Source organism: Balaenoptera ricei, chromosome 4 (assembly GCF_028023285.1).
Source record: "Balaenoptera ricei isolate mBalRic1 chromosome 4, mBalRic1.hap2, whole genome shotgun sequence".
Lineage (NCBI taxonomy): Eukaryota > Metazoa > Chordata > Mammalia > Artiodactyla > Balaenopteridae > Balaenoptera > Balaenoptera ricei.
In genome coordinates this window covers 129,531,310-129,553,860 of record NC_082642.1, presented here as the reverse complement: position 1 = coordinate 129,553,860, position 22,551 = coordinate 129,531,310, and the positions used below count along the sequence as shown (strand labels likewise).

The 22,551-nt window shown below is 34.6% G+C and overlaps 1 protein-coding gene across 1 annotated transcript in view; it reads right to left on the bottom strand.

The window, feature by feature from the left end:
* ROBO1 (roundabout guidance receptor 1) overlaps positions 1 to 22,551 on the bottom strand; it is a 382,889-nt gene that overhangs the window by 57,258 nt on the left and 303,080 nt on the right. The window contains exons 8-15 of the mRNA XM_059921364.1: positions 21,549 to 21,720; positions 13,490 to 13,695; positions 11,898 to 11,979; positions 11,559 to 11,727; positions 11,306 to 11,472; positions 5,061 to 5,182; positions 4,123 to 4,354; positions 3,034 to 3,155 (exon numbers count right to left, since the gene is read on the bottom strand). Coding sequence (XP_059777347.1) covers positions 3,034 to 3,155; positions 4,123 to 4,354; positions 5,061 to 5,182; positions 11,306 to 11,472; positions 11,559 to 11,727; positions 11,898 to 11,979; positions 13,490 to 13,695; positions 21,549 to 21,720 — 1,272 coding nt within the window. The remainder of the gene's footprint in view (positions 1 to 3,033; positions 3,156 to 4,122; positions 4,355 to 5,060; positions 5,183 to 11,305; positions 11,473 to 11,558; positions 11,728 to 11,897; positions 11,980 to 13,489; positions 13,696 to 21,548; positions 21,721 to 22,551) is intronic.

Genomic DNA, 22,551 nt, shown 5'->3' with positions numbered 1-22,551 from the left:
GCCTTCCTACTATGGACTTGCATAACACTAGTTGACCAGATATCACAAAACAAAAATGAGTAGGAAACTCTGTGTCTAATACTTTACTTCAGCAGTTCTCTAGATAAAATTACCTGGTGCTGTCACAGTCCCATCACCTTTCATGTCAAAACCGAGAAACAGTTGATTTAAAAAGAGAGAGCTGGGGCTTCCCTGGTGGCACAATGGTTGAGAATCTGCCTGCTAATGCAGGGGACACGGGTTCGAGCCCTGGCCTGGGAAGATTCAACATGCCGTGGAGCAACTAGGCCCATGAGCCACAACCACTGAGCCTGCGCGTCTGGAGCCTGTGCTCCGCAACAAGAGAGGTCGCGATAGTGAGAGGCCCGCGCACCGCGATGAAGAGTGGCCCCCGCTCGCCGCAACTAGAGAAAGCCCTCGCACAGAAACGAAGACCCAACACAGCCATAAATAAATAAATATTTTAAAAAAGAGAGATTTTCTGAATAACCTAAAGTATCTTGGCATAAATATGGTTTTTAAAAATAAAACTGAACATAAAGAGTAAGGATCATCGTAGGATTTATTCCACCTATGGTAGGTTGAACTATTATCAATGAAAGAAAAATAGCACTCTGATCTTGTATTCACAGTAATATTAATTAGCCTTTAATAACATATACAAGGTGATAGAGCATAACAATACATGTTTGATTTAAAAGAAAAATATTCTCCTAATAAGAAAATTATTGTATGTCTCATTAACTTTGATATTTGTGGTAGGAAATTATTTTCAGGAAATTAAGATTTCTGAACTATGCTATAATCCTTAATTTAAATTTCACTAAAGGATTATTTAATTATTAGAGCGATCTTTTGCAATGTTATAGAGCTTGAATATGATGCATGACAGTATTTGGACTCAGCTTCTATAAGAAAATGATCCATGGAGTAGTAAAACATGCTCTATATTCTTTACGATGTCCTTAAGCAAGGTGTAGGATTAGTTTCAAGTAGCCTATTGTCTAAACTGTAACAGGAAATGGGATTTAAAATAAATCTAAGAGTGTCAGTGTCCTCTATCACACGGGCAAAAACCTTTAATTTTTTTCTTTGAAAGTTAATATTATTTTAATATAGTTTCACTGCATAATACCAACAAATGGTCAGACTCTATACCAGGGTCTGACCATTTGGAAATAAAGAGTCCTCTGTGATTTTTTTCCCCTCAATTACATTACACAGCTGAACCAAAGCCACAAACTGATTTTGTACCAGTCAATCAGGTTGTGAAAGGCATTTTATTATTTTAAATTGACCATGAAGTTAAGTGAAATCCACCCTTTCACATTTCTTTAGGAGAGAAATGAGTTTTGACTCTTAGGGGAAAATGCCTACATTACACAATTTTGCTTAAGAGCTGAGACGTTGCCTCATTTTATATGCTTAAAAATCTCTATAACGGTTTATTTTTCTGGACTGAACCATAGTACCCCATCACTTCCCAGTCTTGAAATAACCTTGAAACTCATGAGAAGGCACTTGAAAGTGTAGAGACTCTTACCTTTTAATGACTCAATTACAGTAGAAGATCTATTTGAAATACCCTAAAATAGCCACAGTGCATTTATGGCAGTATTTTAAATACTTTAAAAATGTCACCCTTTTAAAGTACATGCAAGTGTCATACAGAGGTTTTTAGTTTGTTTTTAAAAATCATTTTAAAATAAACTGTTATACCTAAAATTGAGCTCAGTATATTTGGTCATTGTACAAATTAATTTGGTACTCAAAAGTACATTTATGGTCTTTATTTGGACCTTACCCAAAAGCCCACATCAGATACCCAAAAGTGCACATCAGAATCACCTGGGAAGATCTACCAAAATATATATGCAAGGGCCTTATTATACTTACTGAATCAGAATCTCTGAGAATGGTGGCCAGGCACTTATATTTGGAAAATGATTCCATAAGTGATTCTGATGTTAGCATGAAACTACCTGTAGAAGGCAAATGTGTTTACCTTCTTAGCATTAGTTTCATATCAATAAACATATACAAATTTTTACATATATGAGATAATTTACTAAGTATCATAATTTAGTTACTAACTAGAAAAATACTGAGGTACAATGGACATATAAGGCAGTGTCTATAGAAATACATGTTCTGCAGCTAAAAGTCTTCTAGTATGTAGTGTGTTTACATAAGTGTTGAAAAAATACACATAAAATTTACTCTCTATTGAGATTTCCCTAATTCAATCTATCGTTTATTCATTTATCATAGCTCATTAAAACTGTGCTTTAATGTATATTCATTAACAGGATAAATCTCATGTCCTTAATTTTTATTGTACCTTGGCATGCCTGAAAATATCTGCTGGAGATTCTATGTAAGCCTCTCTAAATTCAATGATTAGAGCTGATAACTTCACAGGTAAAAATAATTATTCAGAATCACTGGATTACATTACTTGACAATACATCATATGTTTAAAAAATTCACTTAAATATATACAGAAGTTTATAATTGAATCTCCTCTGAGACATAAAATTTTGTTTAGAGATGAAAACAAGGTTTATAAAAAAATTTTCAGGCACAATAAAATAATTTTTCCAACTTAGCTCCAATGTTACAAAATTCCAAACATGTTAAAAGAAAGAAATCAAACCATATCTGATACAATTCCATGGGGCAAACTAATTCTGCAAAATGTATTTAAGCTGTTTTTTAAGGGGAAAATAAAGAGATTCTTTTATTAGCCTTTACGTTTGTTGTTTGTGTGAAATTGTATGTACCTATATGTACTGTGACCAGGTAAAGTCTCTCTTTTAAATTCTTTTTTTCAAATGGCTTAAGAAAAAATTATTCCACAATTATTGAATTAACAGGAAAGTATTTTAAAAATAATTTTACAGGCTGCTGTGTGGACCAGCAGATGGCGCCAAATATCCATGAACAATTTAACCAAACTTGGTGTGTTTTTTTTTTTTCCCTGCAGGCAGGGGAGAGCGGTGTCCATCAGTAAATTGCTATACATGTATTTACCTTATACTCTTGGACCATTCCATTCTGAGTATCTTCAGGAGGTGGTTGCCAACTCACAAGAATTGCAGTTCCATTTCCATCATGCTTTGATACAGTTACACTTTGGGGTGGGGCGCTGGGTGCTATGAAATTGTTTTAAAAAGTAGATATATTATGAGCACATTAGAGAACACTGAAAGCAGGCATTTAACATTTAAACAAAAACATATTAAATTTACATCCATATATGTGTATGTTTTAAAGATGTATCTCAGCCAATCTGAATAGTCCCAGACTATTTGTTTTTCCTCGATATTGCTAACCTATTGTTATTGTGAGTTTTCCATAACCAAAGTTATACAGATTATCTCCACAAAACATCCCAGGAGAATTCCTCTTTCTCCTACCCTGTAACCCTAGTCCCATGTTCTCCCTAAAAATGTTCAAAAGTATAAAGATAAATACTAACCATCCATGTTACTAACTGTATCTTATAATTTATTGTAATCAAAGTAATAAAGACATTTTAGGAAAAATTCTGGTTATTTTTAAAGAGTATACTTGTGACATGTGACCTTTAACCTTTACGTAAATACTAATTTTTAATCTCTAGTTATAGAGTGTCCAAACATACTGGCTTGTCTAGAGCTGAGGGGTTTCCAGGGACAGGTGGCATAAAATACTAAGCCCAGAGGGTCCTGGGCAAACCAAAACATTACTCACCTTATTTACAGATCATCACTCAAAATAACATTTGATAAATGAATGAAAAATAAGTAATGGAAAGACAAGCAAATGGAGGATAATTCCATCTTTAGATGTGAATTTTAGTTCTGAATAATTACATATATCCAATATGTCATTAAGTACACATTCACACATTTTTAGATAGGCCACTACCAAAGCAAGTCGAGTATAATAGAATTTTGGTCTTTAGTAGTTCTCATTAAATAAATTCTATTAGCAAAATACAGTGCTCACTATCGAAACAGTGAATAATTAATGGCACGAATATTATGACTTAATGTCATTAATATTTTTCCATTAAGTTAATAAAAGCCTAACAAAAGTATTGCAATGCATAGTAACCGCACATTTCGTTATACTTGCCTTCTTCTAGGGTTTTGGCAAATTTAATTTCACTATCTGCTCCTTGAAATTCATTAAAAAAAGGACGAGCCTTAATTTCATAGTTGACTCCTTTTTTGAGATCAGGGATAACCACGCTATTTTTGGTTGGAGTCCTCACTTCAAAAACCAACCACTCCGATTCACCACGGCTGCCTCCAAATGGGCGATAAAGAATTTTGTATCCTTGAATATACTGTGACTGTTGGTCCACCTATTAAAATGACAAATAAAAATTCAATCATTCATGTCCTTTTATTGACTTTTTAGAAAATTATGAAAATTAAATGTGACACAAGGCAAAAAAAAGTCTATCTGACTTCATTCCACAGTGTTCTAGTTTACATAAAGTAGAATACTAAAAACAAATCACTATCTTTTGTAATATGTCCGCTTTTTCAGCTTTTATGTATAATATTAGATATTAATTTCTATGCTTCCTGCAGAAATGTGAGGCATCATGGCACTTCCACAACAGACATCTAGAGGTAAGTCAGAGGGTCAAGGGGATGAGGAAATAAAATGTATTTTTCCACTTCCTAATTTTAAAAGACTACTTAACTACTTATTCAGAAATACTTTTCAGTTAAAAAAATTCGTATGCTAATGATCCTATCATTATAGTATTATGAATATATAACTTGTGTCGTCTGAGACTAGTAAAGGTCATTACTGCAGCATAATATAAAATACACACAAGATGAAATTTTTCTCTGTTTAAAGCCATTTCACCGCTACCATAATAAACAACGCTTACATTATAAAGTTACCATCGGTAGAGAGGTAAGCAACAGATATATAGAATTTAACTATCTGTTGCATCTCTCTATATATACATATATTTTTTCATGTAATGATCTTCCAAAGTCATCTGCTTATTAAAACTGAGATCAAGTATCACGGCAGCAACAACGACTCACCGTCCAGTGCACTTCGACCGAAGAGGAAGAAAGGACAGTGGGGTTGTGGAGATGCAGTACAACATCTCCCAGTTCTCGCTGGACCTGCTTGTGATCCACCCCCTGACTTGTTGGGGGAACATCTGCAACAATCCAAGGAGACTGTGTCAGATCCTAGACAATGCAACTGACTTGAATGAAAGCATGGGGGAAACAATCCTTTCATTCATAGAAAATCTCAGAAAAGAAGAATCACTCCAACTGTGAAGGATAATTCCAACCTGTGATCCAGAATAAAATAGGAGGCAAGGATAACAATGGCAAACAGTAGCATCTGAGGGCTCCTCCTACCATGTAATGATCACTTTCTTGCCAAGGATGAGAAGCTTAGTGCAATCTCCTCTGAGTTTGTTACATAACCTTCTGTACTGATCCTAACTATGCCAGAAAGAAAAGAGTCAGGATTTGCAGCACAGCAGATGAGTAATGGAGAGAATGGAAACACATAAGTGAAAAGCAAGCACAAAAAGACATCCTCACCTTATAAGATGAACCTGGATAGCTTCCCAAATAAGATATATGATAAGTTAATGGTTATGATAGAGGATACAGGAACCACCAACAGAATTGGATAGGATAGGATAAGATAGAATAAAACAGAATAGAACAGAACAAAACAAATCTGATGAGAAAAGAGTACTTTAACATCTATTTAATTGACGGTTTGGTTTAGTTTAGTTATTGTATCACTGTCAAAAAGGTTCAATAAAGAGTTCTAAATCTCAAGAACACCAACATTTTTGGAAAGGAGACCAAGAACATAGTAAGAATTAAACTGCTACTAGTGGTCATGTATGTTGCGCTTTTTTCCCAACAAGAAAGTGTTCTGTTAAACTTACTAAAAAGTCTGTACTTGATAAAAATTGCCTGTTTCTAAAGAGATTTTCTAAATACAGACGCTTTGCTTTGTTTACAGTAGTAAAAGGGAACACGGGATGAATAAGAGAAGAAAATTAAGATTTTTTTAATATCCAGAATTCTCCTTCTCAAAGTACTGTATCTTGGCACATATATTCTGGATTACTTTCCATCGCATAAGCAACAGAAACAAGAATTTTAGTTTTATGAATGGTTAAATACTTTCAAAGAACTGAGTTTGGATAGAAAACAAAAACATGAATATTAAGAATGTGGTTGGGGCTTCCCTGGTGGTCCAATGGTTAAGACTCCGCGCTGCCAGTGTTCAGGGAAGGGAACTTGGCTGCAGAAAGACGGAACACCTGCTCCAAGGCCACAGCATCCAGGAGCAGGCAGTAAAAGCCAGGCCTTTGGACACAAATCATGCATGCTCTTTTCACTACCCCAGACCACCTTATTCATGGGATCTAAGTTTCTTGGTTAAGAATGCAAGTCAACTGGAAGTTTATACCTCTTTGCAAACTTCCAGTTGCAAAATAAATGACTCACAGGTATGAAATGCACAGGGTGCGGTATGTAGTCAATAACTATGTAATGTCTTTGTATGTTGACATATGGTAACTAGACATTGTGGGGATCACTTTGAAATGTATAGAAATATCGAATGACTATGGTATGTAACAGGAACTAAGACAGTGTTGTAGGTCAATTATACTTCAAAAACAAACAAGCAAACAAACTCATAGAAAGAGAGAACAGATTTGAAAAAAAAAAAAAAAAAAGACTCTGAGCTTCCACTGCAGGGGGTAAGGGTTCGATCCCTGGCTGGGAACTAAGATTCCCACATGCCTCATGGCATGGCCAAAAAAAAAAAAAAAAATGAGGTCAGTTATATGGGAAAAGAATCTAAAAAAGAGTGGATATATGCATATGTGTATATAACTGATTCACTTTGCTGTACAACTGAAACTAACACAACAGTGTAAGTCAGCTATACTCCAGTAAAAATTTTTAAAAATGAGGTTGGTAAGTATGTTTGATGAAGTCCATGGAAGGCAGGCAAATGAAAGACATGACAGGACAAGAGTGCTATTCAAAACCCTTAGAGGTAATAGCCTTGATTTATAAACTTATAAATAAGCAAAATGAGAAAACCTGAGATAGTTTTGGCTTCTCATAGTTTATCATACCTTTGGAATAGCTTTGGCTCATATTGGCCTTCAGGCTACCTATTATCACAGACTAGAGACAGAAAGCACTTGATTGTAACTTTTCCATCTCAGGCAGATTTACTTCTCTACTGGTCTCCATTGCTCCTACAACTTTAGCTACCATCTATCTCTAGGGTAAGAGTGGAGTTCTTGGAATAAGACAGATTTGGCAACTCCCCAACTTAGCAACTCGACAGCCATGTAATATTGGGAAGATTTCTTATCCTCACCATTTTTCAGTTACTTCATCTGTCAAATGGCAATATCAATGGAAGCTACTTCTGAGGAGAAGATTTTTGTGAGAACTGCATTTTTTAAGGCATATAAAGTCCTTTTCTTGAAGGTAGGGATTGGGTCAATTTTTATGAACCTAGAATACCTAGCACAGTGCCATACATATAGAATGTGTTAATAAACATTAGTTGAGTTAAAGTGAATTACTGTATGGAAAACACACACATATCATACATATTATATTAGCTTCTAAACATGTTCTCTCACATGTAAACTTCCATCCTCAGGGAATCGTCTACCTTTTAGGAAGTGTCTTAGTAATCATTTTAAAAGGTAACTACTATAATTTGCATGGCAATCTCTAATTTCTCTGGTTGAGGTAACATGCCAGTTAATCCCTTCATGAAAACTAGGAAAAATCCCTAGTGTAACCATTTTGGCAATAGAATATTATTTTAGAAAATTCCTCATCAGAAAGAAAAATGGAAAGTAATGTCTAATAATGTAATATCGAGACATTTATTAATTGGTCCCTTTTATTGTTCTTGCTTTCCTTCTCCTCCTGAAAGAAATGTATTATAATGTAAAAGGTCTTCCCAGCATTCAGAATTAAACTTGGAGGAAGTCTCAGATATGATTCTACTCCCACTATTTCCCCAGTATTGGAGCTCCCTATACGTAATCTCCGAAGGTGGGGGGATTATCCAGGCCCCCCTTCATTATTTACAATAACTGGTCTCTTATTATCTATAGTATACACATATTCTGTACATTCTATGTCTGTGTGCATATTCTTTAAAAGATAGGGCTCAAGAATGCTGTGTGGACAGAACATGGATAAAGAATAGTAGTAACAGTGGCAACAACTACCCCCATCTCAGCAATGTCCACCCCCCAGCCCACCCCCACTTGCTAGGTGCTCATGTCATCTTCCTTGCATGATCAAATCTTGTATTTGGGAAAGCACATTTTGATTACACTGGGACAGGGCTCCAACTCCAACTGCGACCTGGGTCTACCTGACTCCTGAACAGGAAACCATGCCCTGGATCTGTGCAACTTTAAGACCCAGCTCATTCCTAGAAATCTCCACTTGGGGAAGACTTTTTTGCAGCCATGCTGCAGAAGTAATTAAAGAAATTATGCCTGCTCCCTTGTGAATCAATTTCCAACAAGTTTTTCGTGAATTCCCTCTATCCCTGGCTCTTCTCCTAACTGCTTACACATTCTGTACCCTTCAACCGGATTTTCCCAGGTTCTTCCCCAGCCTCCTGCTATGGCCTGACTCAGCTCGGCTTCAGTGTGTCTCAAAAGCAGTCTAAGAACCAGACAATGAAATCTGCCTCAATGTTAACTTCCACTCATTGGCTTGTCTTGGTGCCTGGAGTTAGAATAAGCATATCTTACTCTTAAAATATTAAGGAAAAAAAGTCAAGCCTAGTCTAACGTTGTTATTTTGGGGGTTAAATGTGCCAAGTCTTTGGATTTCTTTTCCAATGATGTGGTTTTCAGCCTTTAGTGCAGCCTCACCAACCATCCTCACCGTCTTCCTCTTAAAAGTCTACCTGAAAATGTAGTGCTCAAAATAGGACACATTACTCCCTTCGTGATCTGACCAGTTCAGATTTTGATCTGCATATAATTCTGCTCAGACTAGATTTGTTTTTTCGACAACTACTCACTCCGTTGGCTCAGATAGGTGTTCTAATTGACTTCCAACACTGAAGTCATCCTGACACACCTGACACACACTCACATGTACTCTCTTTTGAAGCCCAGTATCCTCAGCCTATTCTTCAACAGCTAATTTTTTAAACCAAAGTTCAAGTACCGGACTTTTAAATTTGCTCCATTAATTTTAATCTTTTAGTGCTGGCCCATCATTCCAGACTGTCGAGATACATTTAATTCTGGTTTTCTCATTCAGCACACTACCTGTGTTTCTCAAATTTTATGAACTTCCTTTGTTTTTAGTCCAGACAATGAAAGAAATACAAGTCCAATGACAGTCTTATGGCATATAATACAAAAGAAATATGAGTCCTGTATATTCATAAATTGGCTAATTTAATCCTTGTCCAGTCTTGTGGAGTAGGGATTTTTAGTCCCATTATGTAGATGAGGGAACCGATGCTCAGGGAACATACTAACTTGCTAGTAGGTTGAAGAGCTGAGATGAAAACTTCTTTGATTTCAAAATTGTATGCCTGTTTCACTATGTTTCCAGTTTTCCAGTTGACGTGGGTTTGTTTCCTTTAAGTTGTTCTACTAGCTATCATGTATAAAGGTAAGTTGATTAAAATTTTTTAAAAACTTAAATTAACTCACAGATAAAATGTTGACTACCTCCTCGCTTAAGAGTTGAGGATATATTTTACAAAATCATTTATATGAGTATATGACAGAACTACAGTTAATGAAAAACTTTTTCTAAGGTCTACTAGGTAGAGACCACTGTACTGGGGACAAAAGTTTAAGTTCACTTTACAGCTGTCATAGTTTCCACATTCTTTACAACTGCGTATCTAATATTGAAAACCTCAAACTGCCTTAAGGCAGGCTCCAAGAATATTAAAGCTACCGGTGAAGTGACTCATAATAGCAAATATATGCATTTGGGTGTGTTGATTTCACACAGCAAGAAACAGACATGGGCATGTTCTACAACTCAGTTCGCTTTCTCAGTGAATTCTGAAACAAAAAGTCCTTCCCAAAAGATTGCTTATATACTCACTGGAGAAGACAAAACATGCAACATGGCTGGCAGACACTTTCCCAAACCAGGAAAAAGTAATTTAAATCTTTCAGTACTTTTGTGTGCAATTTGTTTCTGTCACTGTAACTAAGTTTCAATTTTTCCTTTGGAAATATACAAATTAAGATAGAGACATTATGATTCCTCTGTATGTTGAGAAAAGAATTTTATATTTCTAATTCCTACCATCTTGAATTACCTTTCTTTATTAATCTTATATTAATAAAGTATATTTTAATTGTGATGACAATACGTTCAAAAAAAAGGTAAAGTTTGATTCAAATTCATCTTTCTTTTTCAATATAAATTTTACTACTATTAAAACATTAAAATAACAGGAGGAGCAAGAGGGTGGATAGGAGATAATAATCTGTTGAAAGCTAAAAATAATTCCTATTCATGAAAGACAATAAAAAGCAGTGTATCCAGAATGTGGTCCAAGTGAAAAAATTTCCAATTTCAAATGTTTTTAGAAGCAGCTTCAACATGTTCATTTTTCCTTTTATCTGTTTCTTTAACCCAGCTTTGACGAAAATATACATGATTTCCATTTAAGAGTTTAATAGATCATGGTTCACATAATTGGCAATGAAAGATAGGTGAAACAACATACAGACCTAAATTATTTTTTTCCATGCTTTGTAAGAGGTTGACTGGGCAGAGGGGTTAAGACTAAGTTCATCTTACAACTATCTCTTACATTTGTGTGATTTCCAGAGAGTATTACTTGATTATGGTTGCAATGTTCAAAACTCATCCAGGAGGTCATGAGTATTAATCTCAACATACATAAAATTTACTCAATTTTAAATACAATTATGTGATTAAAATTTTACACCCACATATAGTCATATTTAAAAATCAAAAAATTGAAAATAATACAAAAATATTCACATAATATTTTTGCTCATTGGATTTGCGATTTATAAAATGAAAAACATTTCTCTGTTATTCATCTTGTCTTGGAGAGCTTAGTCCAGAAAATAAGAAAGTTTGCAGACACTGTGTATTAAAAATTAATTGAGCAACTTGGATAATAGATCTATGTTAAATATACAATCCTAGCATGTAGTACAAATGATTTACTTGTAAAATTATAACATCTAAAGATAAGTAGATGTCTCAAGGCTGAGTAAATCAATATTTACCTTGTGTTTTCACTGGGTCTGATATCTGGCTTGGATCACTAATTCCATATGCATTTGCTGCCCTCACAAGGAAAAGGTAAATCGCATTAGGTTTGAGTCCTTTAATGGCAAATGTTTCTGTTTTCACATTCTCTGCTACGGTCTGCCAGCTGCTGCCAGATGCATGGCTAAGGATAGATACACAAGTTAGAACATGCATACTTAATGGTAAATCAAAAAAGAGAACAACTAGGAAACATCGTCTTCACTCTACCTGAAGGCTTCTATAATATAAGATGTTGGAGTTGCACCTGAATTCAAATTTGGTTGCCATGACAATGTTACTGTATTTCGGCTGACATCTGTAACTTCAGGTTTTGAGGGGGCACTAGGGATTAAATTTGGGTCGGTGGGTCTTGGAGGCTGAACTGGAACTCCAAATTCTAACAAAGAAGAAAAAGATGAAAGATGTTTATACGCAGATAAGCACATAAATGTAGATATCATACCCATCCACCTACTCAAGCATCAAGACACGCTCTTCATCTTTTTACCAGTGAGTAAACAACTGCATTTCAAGCTTTATTTTAAGGTAAAATACTACTGAATTTACCTTGGACTTCAATGTAAGCACTCCATGTTGCTTCACCACTGGGGGTTGATGCAATGCAGGTGTACCGACCAGTGTCACCCAGCTGAGAAGACAGATGCAAAATAAATATTTGGAACAATCAAGAGCTCACTGGGCTGAAAAAGCAATTACAGTTTTGTATATGGTCCATTAATATGGATAACTTGCATTAAAAAGCACTAACCAGAAACTTCCTCTTAATTTGTTTTTATTGCATGTGAAGTATAATATTGCACGAAGACAGAAGACAAAAATGTTATTCTAACTGTATAATAAAAATATAATATTTAAGTGCATTAACATCACCATTTTCTGTGTCGGGCAGTAAACAATGAGGTATATAACTTTAATTTCAAAGAGTTAATCTTTATTACTAATTTATAGCTTTATATTTAATAAGTCACGTAATAGGGCTAATAAAATTTAGCCAATGACTATTCTTGCTATTTCATATATTATCTGAGTTGCACCCATATGGATATCAGAGATAAACACATATTTAGAGAAAATGGATAGACACAAAATGATTTCTTCTTAAAGCATTCCCTCTTTTTTCTCATTTTATTTTTTTAACCTGTAACTTAAAGCAGTTTAGTAAGTATAAAGTCAAACTCCAGCTGGAATGATGCTCTCTCCTCCTTTGAAAGACTGACTGACAGAAAACAAACACAGGTCACATGATCAACGTTAAAATAATCAGTACCATAATGAACCCATATACCTCTGCCTAAGGTAATAATTCTATCACCAAGTAATGTTGGATAAAGCAAAAATGTTGTCATCTTGCTCAGGCAATTGTAATAACAAGTCACAATCATTGTCACAAAAAAGTACAACATATTAACTTTCGTGGCACATAAAATGAACTGCTATGTTGATCCAAAACTCCAAAGAAGCCGCCCACAATAGGCAATAAAGCAATCGAAATGTATGTTTATTGCTGTCAAGGCTATTCTTTCATATGCCTCATGAGCTTGTCTGATCTTGATCTAAAATGAAAAGAAAAATCAAAACAAAAGAACACGGTCCTGAAAGAACAGGTATGGGATGTGATGCCCTGGGAAGGTAAATCCCTAAATTGTTCCCACAAACCTGTGGGCTTTCATCATTTAACATTCTGATTTGAAATGTACATTCAATGTGTACATTGCTTTATTGTTTTTGTTTGCATGCAGAGTATTCTGTAATTGCAAAATTCTGAACCAAATATTCACAATAAAAGAACTCTTCAAGTACATGGCACATAATATGGTACTGGAAAATATCTTTGAAAAATGCTTTATGGAATGAATGTATCACATCACCACTTGGAAGGTATTTTTATCTCCCACAAATCCTCATCCTTTTCTCCTCCATATAAAACCTTAAACTACTTACCATGGGCTAAATTATGAGTCAAATCATCTTTAATATACATAGTGAAATGTCTGAAAGAATAATGCATCAAATTAAAAATATATTAATAGTGTTATTAACATTTCATTGATTCTAAAATTTGAGACTTCAACACTAGTTGCTGGAGGCAGAAACAAAGTGGAACAAAATGGGAAACCCAGGGTGTCATTTCAAGTTACCTTAGCATATCGGATCTGTAGTACTCCGGTCTCCAGCTGTTTGATCCGAGAATCTTGGGTTGAAACAAGGACGCCATCCTTTCTCCACAGAATTGTGGGCACTGGACTGCCTGTGGCCACACAGCTGAGCACTAAAGTACCATCCACTGCTACAGTCTGATTCACAGGACCTTGTCGAATGACTGGGGGAGGTCGGTCTGCAATCACTGCCAGAAGAAACAACAGGAAATAGATTTCTGCAACTGGAAGCAATTTTCTAATCATCCAAACAAGAGCAGTTGCTCTAGTCTTTGAAACAAACTAATTAAACAAGTAATTAAAGTAGGAGACATGCATTATTCAGAATGCATTTCTATGATGCACTGATTCAGAATATTAAAATGAGACACAATGCACTACTTTCAAATGACCAACCACTGACTAGGCTTGCTGCATTGTCAAGGGACCTACTTAACTTAAGAGTTCAGAGACTAAATAAGGATTGTGGATGGTGAAGGAAATGTATAGTGGAGAAAAGTGGAATACTGTGCTTTTTAAACTTTAAAATATGTAAAACACAAAACACAACAAAAAACCCATTTACCCCAAGGAAACGTGTAAGACAGATTTTCATAAATGAACCATAACCAACTTGATAATCTTTCTGAGTCCAACAGAAAGAATGATGGTATCATACCAGCATGCTTGACAATTCTGGATTCAAAAATGTGTTTTGGACTTTGATAACTGACCAATCAATATGACTGAGCTCTTTTTTTTAAAAAATTAATTAATTAATTATTTATTTATCTCTGGCTGTGTTGGGTCTTCGTTTCCGTGCGAGGGCTTTCTCCAGTTGCGGCAAGTGGGGGCCACTCTTCATCGCGGTGCGTGGTCCTCTCACTGTTGCGGCCTCTCTTGTTGCGGAGCACAAGCTCCAGACGCGCAGGCTCAGTAGTTGTGGCTCACGGGCCTAGTTGCTCCGCGGCATGTGGGATCTTCCCAGACCAGGGCTCGAACCCGTGTCCCCTGCATTGGCAGGCAGATTCTCAACCACTGCGCCACCAGGGAAGCCCTGACTGAGCTCTTTTTATCTTGGAATTTTTTCTATTAAAAGAGTACATAGTGAATTCAGAGAAACTGGAAAACTGTCTAAAAATATTCTTGGTAAGCTAATCCAAAAATATAATTGAAGTGGATATCCTAACCCAGGATATAACACACTTCCATATCAGAATTATAGGAATGGGAAGACACTTTCGCTAAACCTATCACCTTAACAGTTTTAATGTCCCATGGAAGGAAACAATGGAAGGCATTTTTATAACATATAAATAAAATTACTCTTATTATATGAAAAAATCTAAAACCTAAAAACTTTATCTGAGATAATAAAGTCATAATTTTAGGGAAAAATCCAAAACAACTGTAGTGGAACTAGTATAAATCCTGCATTAGAGAGATGTTCTGATCTCCTGACATAGGCAATTTAGGTGAAATTCCATAGATAGTTTTTTAAATGAATAAACATTAAAAATAAAGTTCAGTTTTCATTATTAAACTTTAAAATTCTGAATATTAGTTTAAAATTTTTTAAGTCACAAATATTCAAAAGACAACTCTAAGAAATTGCCTGATTAAACAAAACTGGTTGCCAGAGTGACTAAATTTTGGATGCAACCATTTGCAAAGCTGGATGTGTCACGTTCAAAGTTTTATGCACCAAAGATTTTTCACAAGCTGGAGTCACACTTCAATTTGTTCCTCATTTATCATGCAATAATTATTAGTTTTGGGCATTCAATCTAAGAAAAACAAGAAAGCAAGAAAGTGAAATCAGCAACTGTGCATTTTCACTCCACCCTTCCAATTCTCTTCCATCCTTGGTTGCTAGTGTGAAATCTGTTAATACCGTGGAGGTGTATTAGAAGGCTGGAGTTTGAAACTTGGCAGGAGTGTTTCAGATACTCCACGGATGAAAAATATAAGCCAATAATTCCTTTGCTTCGAATTGTTTAATCTTTTCTACATTATCTGTTGAGTTCGGCTAAAATCAAATTAGAGGCCCCTCCTGGTAAGTATGAAAAAGTAATGATAAGTGTTTTAGTGCACTGGGGTTTTTATGACTCTACCACCTGTGTTCCCTTGATTATAAGAATGAATGAATATTTATTTCCAGATATTAATTGAATTAGTAACAGAGTGTTTCTTTATAACTGATTACAATAAAGTCCAGTAACAGAGTGGTTTACATTTCATAGTCTTGTTATATTTAGAAACAATCCAATATCTGGGGATTTATTCAACTTTCTATATCTTTACAGTTCTTTGATATTTGCATCATATTTAGTGTCATCCTCACTTCCTTATCCTATCCCAACCCCGTTTAATGATGTTGTTTCTCTGTTATTGATTTCTTCCTGGTTTACACTGGGTAGTTTACAAAAATAAAGCAAGAAAAGAGGAGCAGGGGTGATTATCAGGCTACATCATCTGTCACGTGTCTTTAGGCAAGTTCCTTAAATTATCTAAGTCTCAGTTTTTTATCTGTAACATGAGGATAATAATACTTGTTCTAACCAGCTCAGGGGATTGCTATGAAGATATAAATGGAATAATAAATATTCGATGTACTTTGCTAATTGCAAAAAGTTAGACAATTATATGAATTGTGATATCACAATTGATCCTTTTCTACAAAATAGTAATATGTAAATCAGAGGTTAAAAAGTTCATTAAAGCAATTTTATGTGTTTAGGTAAAGACAATGAAACATTGTGGTGTTGTCACAGATTAGAATAAAATACTGATGAAATGTTCAAAGTTACACAAATTAAAATGCATAGTGCATTTAGCAGTCAACACTAAATTTAGGATTCATGAGAAAAACTTCAAATAAAGAGTCTAATATCTCACATTTGGATTATTAAAATGAATTATCAGGTAATAAAATAGGATGTGTAAGACACAGAAATATGATTTAAAGAAAGTAAGTGCATGGACTTTGTAATCAGAAGGACGTAGCGCTGTAAAAAGAAAATGTTCCATATTTGTGCTCTCCAATACAGAAGCTGAGGGCTTCCCTGGTGGTGCAGTGGTTGAGAATCTGCCTGCCAATGCAGGGGACACGGGTTCAAGCCCTGGTCCGGGAAGATCCCACATGCCGCGGAGCAACTAGGCCCGTGAGCCACAACTACTGAGCCTGCGCGTCTGGAGCCTGTGCTCCGCAACAAGAGAGGCCACGACAGTGAGAGGCCCGCGCACCGCGATGAAGAGTGGCCCCCGCTCGCCGCAACTAGAGAAAGTCTTCGCACAGAAACGAAGACACAACACAGCCAAAAATAAATAAATAAAATTAAAAAAAAAACAACTTTGTTTCTATATACTAGCAATTAACATGTGGACACAAACATTAAAATATAATATTAAAAAAAAAAAAAAAAAGAAGCCGAGAGCTTCAAGTGGCTACTGAGCACCTGAGTGTGGCTGGTGTGATTGAGGAACTGAATGTGTAGCTTTATTTAATTTTAAGTAATTTTAATTCAAATTTAAATAGCCTCATGTGGCAAGTGCCTACTATACTGGACAGTGCAAACTTGTTTTTGTTTTTTGTTTTATTTTTAACATCTTTCTTGGAGTATAATTGCTTCACAATGGTGTTAGTTTCTGCTGTATAACAAAGTGAATCAGCTATACGTATACATATATCCCTACATCTCCTCCCTCCTGCATCTCCCTCCCCTCTAGGTGGACACAAAGCACCGAGCTGATCTCCCTGTGCCATGCGGCTGCTTCCCACCAGCTATCCATTTTACATTTGGTAGTGTCAAACTTTTGTTTTAAATCTCAGTTCTGCTAGTTAGTATCTGAAGGATCTGGGTATATCTTTTCACCATTCTCTGCCTCAGTTTCCTCATCTGTAAAATAAGAAGTCAGATTTGAAATTATTGAACTGTTTAAAGTTCTTAGCATAGTGCCTGGCACAAAGGAGGCACTGAATAACTTTACAAAAGCCAGGACATGGAAACAACCTAGGTGTCCAACGACAGATGAATGGATAAAGAAGATGTGGTACATATATACAATAGACTATTACTCAGCCATAAAAAGGAACGAAATTGGGTCATTTGTAGATATGTGGATGGACCTACAGTCTGTCATACAGAGTGAAGTAAGCTAGAAAGAGAAAAACAAATATCGTATATCAACGCATATATGTGGGATCTAGAAAAATGGTACAGATGAACCTATTTGCAGGGCAGGAATAGAGACGCAGATGTAGAGAATGGACATGTGGACACAGTGGGGGAAGGGGAGGGTGGGACGAATTGGGAGATTAGGATTGACATGTATACACTACCATGCGTAAAACAGATAGCTAGTGGGAACCTGCAGTGTAGCACAGGAAGCTCAGCTAGGTACTCTGTGATGACCTAGATGGGTGGGATGGGAGGGGTGGGAGGGAGGGGGTATAGGTATACATATAGCTGATTCACTTCATTGTACAGCAGAAACTAACACAACATTGTAAAGCAACTATACTCCAATAAAAAAAATAATTTCTTATTATAAGTATCAGTATAGTGGTGATGGTGGTGGTAGTGGTACAGGTATGAGGAGTGTAACAGATGATATAACCCTATTAGAGCAGGGTTTATAAAAGTTTAGCTAGTTTTCCACATGTTCAATGAAAGATTTAAAGACCCTAAAAAATGAGGGTATTTCATCAGAAGTAATATTTTTTGTCACCTCAAAAATAATAATCATAAAGTCTATGTTAATACATATAAAAATATTCATAAAATAATTTTAAGTGAAAAAGAATACAGAATAACATACACACACTGACTGGTTTAAGTATGTAAAATTCACATCTAAAAACCAGCAAACATCAGAGTCATACATCACAATTGCCATCAGTTTGTAAACATATCTCAAACACCTATGAGTTAGGCTGTAAACTGTTACCTCATTTCAGCAATTAGGGAGCTGAAACATTGAAAGTTCACGTGACTCGTCCAAATCAAAGAGTTAGTCACTGGCAAATAGCTCGTAATTAGAAAGTTAATGCTCTTTCCACTGTATATCAATAAGTTTTGAGAGATTAATGCAAGTGATTTTAGATTTTATACATCATTTAATCGTCACTACTTCTTACTTTCTAGTAATTAAGAGAAGAAACATTTTCAATTAAATAGGTTATATGAATTTCTATGTTCCTGAGTCAAACGGGATTTGGGGTAGGCCTCAGCTACAGAAAAACAACATTTCAAAGACAACTGCTACTCTACCATATTCTGTGCCTCATGTTTTATTCTGCCTTTGCCTTTGTTCTGTTTGCAAACAGTAAAGAAAGAAAGTCGAGAAACTAAAGTCAAATAGTTTCCAGAAAATACTCTGCCTATTACCTCTCTTCTTGACTTGATTTGGTAATACGTAAATACTGATATTATCAGCACTCACAATAAGTACAGTTTACCTATGAAGAATGAGTCCATAGTCGTAAGTTGTTTGTACAATATGATGGACTCCAAAATAAAGAAAACAAAACTAAAAATACAGTACCACTACAGCAAACACAAAACCACCTTAAATCTCTTCAGAGACTGTAAGATGAAACTTTTAGAAGTGAATTGGCTACTAGGGATGAATCCCAAATCCACAAATTTAGGAGTTTTGTTTTCATTTTAGTTTAGCAGAAGTTGACATGCCTGATCTATGCTCACAAATATAACCATTCACGATAAGGCCATGTCAAAAGGCACCTAGAAAGTTTTGCTTTCAATTATGAGAATAATAAGAGATATTTGAAAATATTTTATTATAGTTTTCTTTGGCCTTTTTTTATGTATATCCTTACATACAAGTTGCTTTATAAAGTTGCAATCATAAACATATGTGCAAATCTATGTTCTACTTTTTCTATATATTGATTATATTAATCATTATCAAATGCATTACATTGTCTTCACAATCATCATTTCATAGCTCTAATGTATGTAAGAAACTGTAAAAACATTTTAGGTCATTCTAACGTATTGGGGCAGTAGATATATAATATGTATCATAGATAGTGTTAAAGAGTGTGGACTTCTGAGTGAGACAATCTTAATTTTGAATTCTGACTTAACCAACAGCTAGCTGTTCATTCCTTCCTTCTTTGTTTCATTCACTTATTCAAAAAATATCCATTGAGAGTCTACCATGTGTCAGACCTTGGTGGATACTGGTTATATATTTAACTTGAATGGACAGATAAATTCCCTAAATTGGAAGACTCAGATTGTTAAGATGTTAATTCTCCTTAAATTGTTCAATAATTTAAGTGGAATCAAAATTAAAATTCTGATTTTTTTTGTTTGTTTAGGATGTTAAAATGTGTGTGTGTGTGTGTGTGTGTGTGTGTGTATTATGTGTATGGAAATTGAAAAGTTGATTTTAAAATTTATAAAAAAATGTAGAGGACCTCTAATAGCCAACCCGAAACAAGAAAGACAAAGTTGGAGACTTACACTACCAGTGTGTAAGACTCAACTATAAAGCTATAATAATTAAGACCATACATACTTGCATAAATAGATTAATGGAATATAATACAGAGAATAGAAGTAGGCCACTACATGCATGCTCATTTGAATTATGATTAAGATGCCACTGCAATTCAGTGGGGAAAGGACTGTCTTTTCAATAAGTGATGCTGAAACAATTAGTATCCATATAAGGGAAGAAAAGGAATTTTGACCCTTATTTTACACTATACACAAAAATTAATTAAAGATAGATTAAAAACTTAAATCTCAAAAGTACAGACAATAAAGTTTCCAGAAGAAACACAGGAGAATATCCTCACAGTCTCAAGGTAGATTAGGGAACTAAAAGCACCACGTATAAAAGAAAAAATAATACATTGGTCCTCATTAAAATTAGTTACTTAAGCCTTAAAATCATCATTAAAAGAACGACTGGGAAGAAATATTTATAACACATATATCGGACAAAGACTTGTATCTGGAATACATGAGAAAATGAAAAAAAAAAAAAGAGAGAGAAATGCGTATATGCATCCACCAAAAGGCAAACAAGATAACTGAGTGCACATGCCCACCCACAGACTTATACAGAAATATTTAGCTTTATTAATAAAAGCCCTAAACTGAAAACAACCCATCAATAAAGGGTCCATAAATAAATTGTGAGCTATTTATACAATGGAATACTATACAGCAACAAAAAGGAATGTATATATGTTTATTTTATGTAAATATGTATATATACATATGTGTATACAGGTACTGTGCATTTTTTGAAAGCTCATTTTAAGCCACTTTGCTTTTATGAAAGACCTACATTAGTACATGTGCTCACTAATCAAAATAAATCTGAAGTGGATTTTCATTTTTATGAAAAGAGGAAATTGCTTCTTCACTTGATGCCATTTCTTTGGCTTACAAAAGGTTTCATAGGAATGCTCTACTTTCGGAGAGCAGGGAAACCTGTTATATACACATATGTATATATTTTTTACATATTTACATGCTTACTTATAGTTTCTTTTCTTCTTACTACTCTCCACCTTACAGTTTGGAGATTTTCTCCATTACTGCATTTTTATAATATATTTGGCATTAATTAATCATGCTTAGAAGAGTTGATAAATAGAACAAAACCACATTATTAAGAAAAACTTACTCATCATGAATTGTGAGTTGGATTTGTCAACAATTCATCTTATCTCTTTAATATGGAGGAAAGAAAAAGGATGATATTTTACACTAAGAGATTTAAAAATAACTTCGCATTTTCCAAAACATGGACACAGTCCTATGTACAACTACTCAGTGTAAACTTTCCTTGTATAATTGCTAGGCTTTTATGAATGTAATTTGATGCCAGAAGTTTATAGTATAGGCAAGTTAAAATAAGAATGATTTTACATTAAATCATTGTATCTTCATCCTTTTCACATTACACCAAAATTGCTGTAAGAAAGGATACAAGTTGAAAATAAATGCATTTACTGGCACTCTCTTTAGACCCTAAGCCAAACTTAGACATTTTGAAATAAAATGCTCTACTTTACCATCGGTAACTTCCAAATATGCTTTTGTGATGATACTTCCGGCAACATTTAAAGTCTGGCAGATATAATAACCAACATCAGATCGCTGGACATTAGTAATAGTGAGGTCACCAGTCTGGGAGACTGAAAAACGGCTGGATGACTGTGGTGGCTGATATGAGAAAAGCAGATTCTACAACCCAGAATTTGGGAGGAAAGAATAACAATAGGTTAGTTGCTAGTTTCCAACATGTTGGCATATATATACATATATTTACAAATAGACATATAAACATTTACACACACACAAACACACATACTTGTGTATGCAAATAAGCTAAATATCCTCTAACACATACCCAGATATAGATGTGCACACACATAAACATATAAATGTACAAGGTTTAATGATCTAGCCTTAAATAGGGTTATTTGAAAATTTAAATGAATTCTAAATATGGATATATGCCTTTATAATTTCAATTTCAAACAATATAAAAGGATATTAGATATCATTAGAATTAAAAGTTTTACATATTTAACCAAAACAAAGTCAAAAGCTTTGTTTCACATAGATGTGCCTATTAGGATTCTAAACTCTAAATCTTTTAATGTATAAAAACAACATTAAAATTTAAACACATTCTGACAAATTAAGTTTAAGAATATCATTTAGGCACCATTATAAGTATGTCTGTTACCTGTCCATTATAAAAGTTCACTAATCTATCAAATTGTTAACAGTTTCTTGCTTTTCTGGTTAAATGGTGAGCACATCTCTTATAAATTTTTAATCAGATACTGAATTTAAGAATTCATAATGGAATTTTATTTTTGCAGAAAGTTATCTTAAAAACAAACTCAAGACAAAATGTGATGTTATTCTGTGGTACAAATTTCTCTCTATGAATCAAAATATCATGCTCATTGGAGAGAGTGTATATTTCATGCAAAAAACATATCATGTCATTGTTTTTCATGAAATAAAGAATATCAACATTTCTTCTAATCAAATAAATTTGCT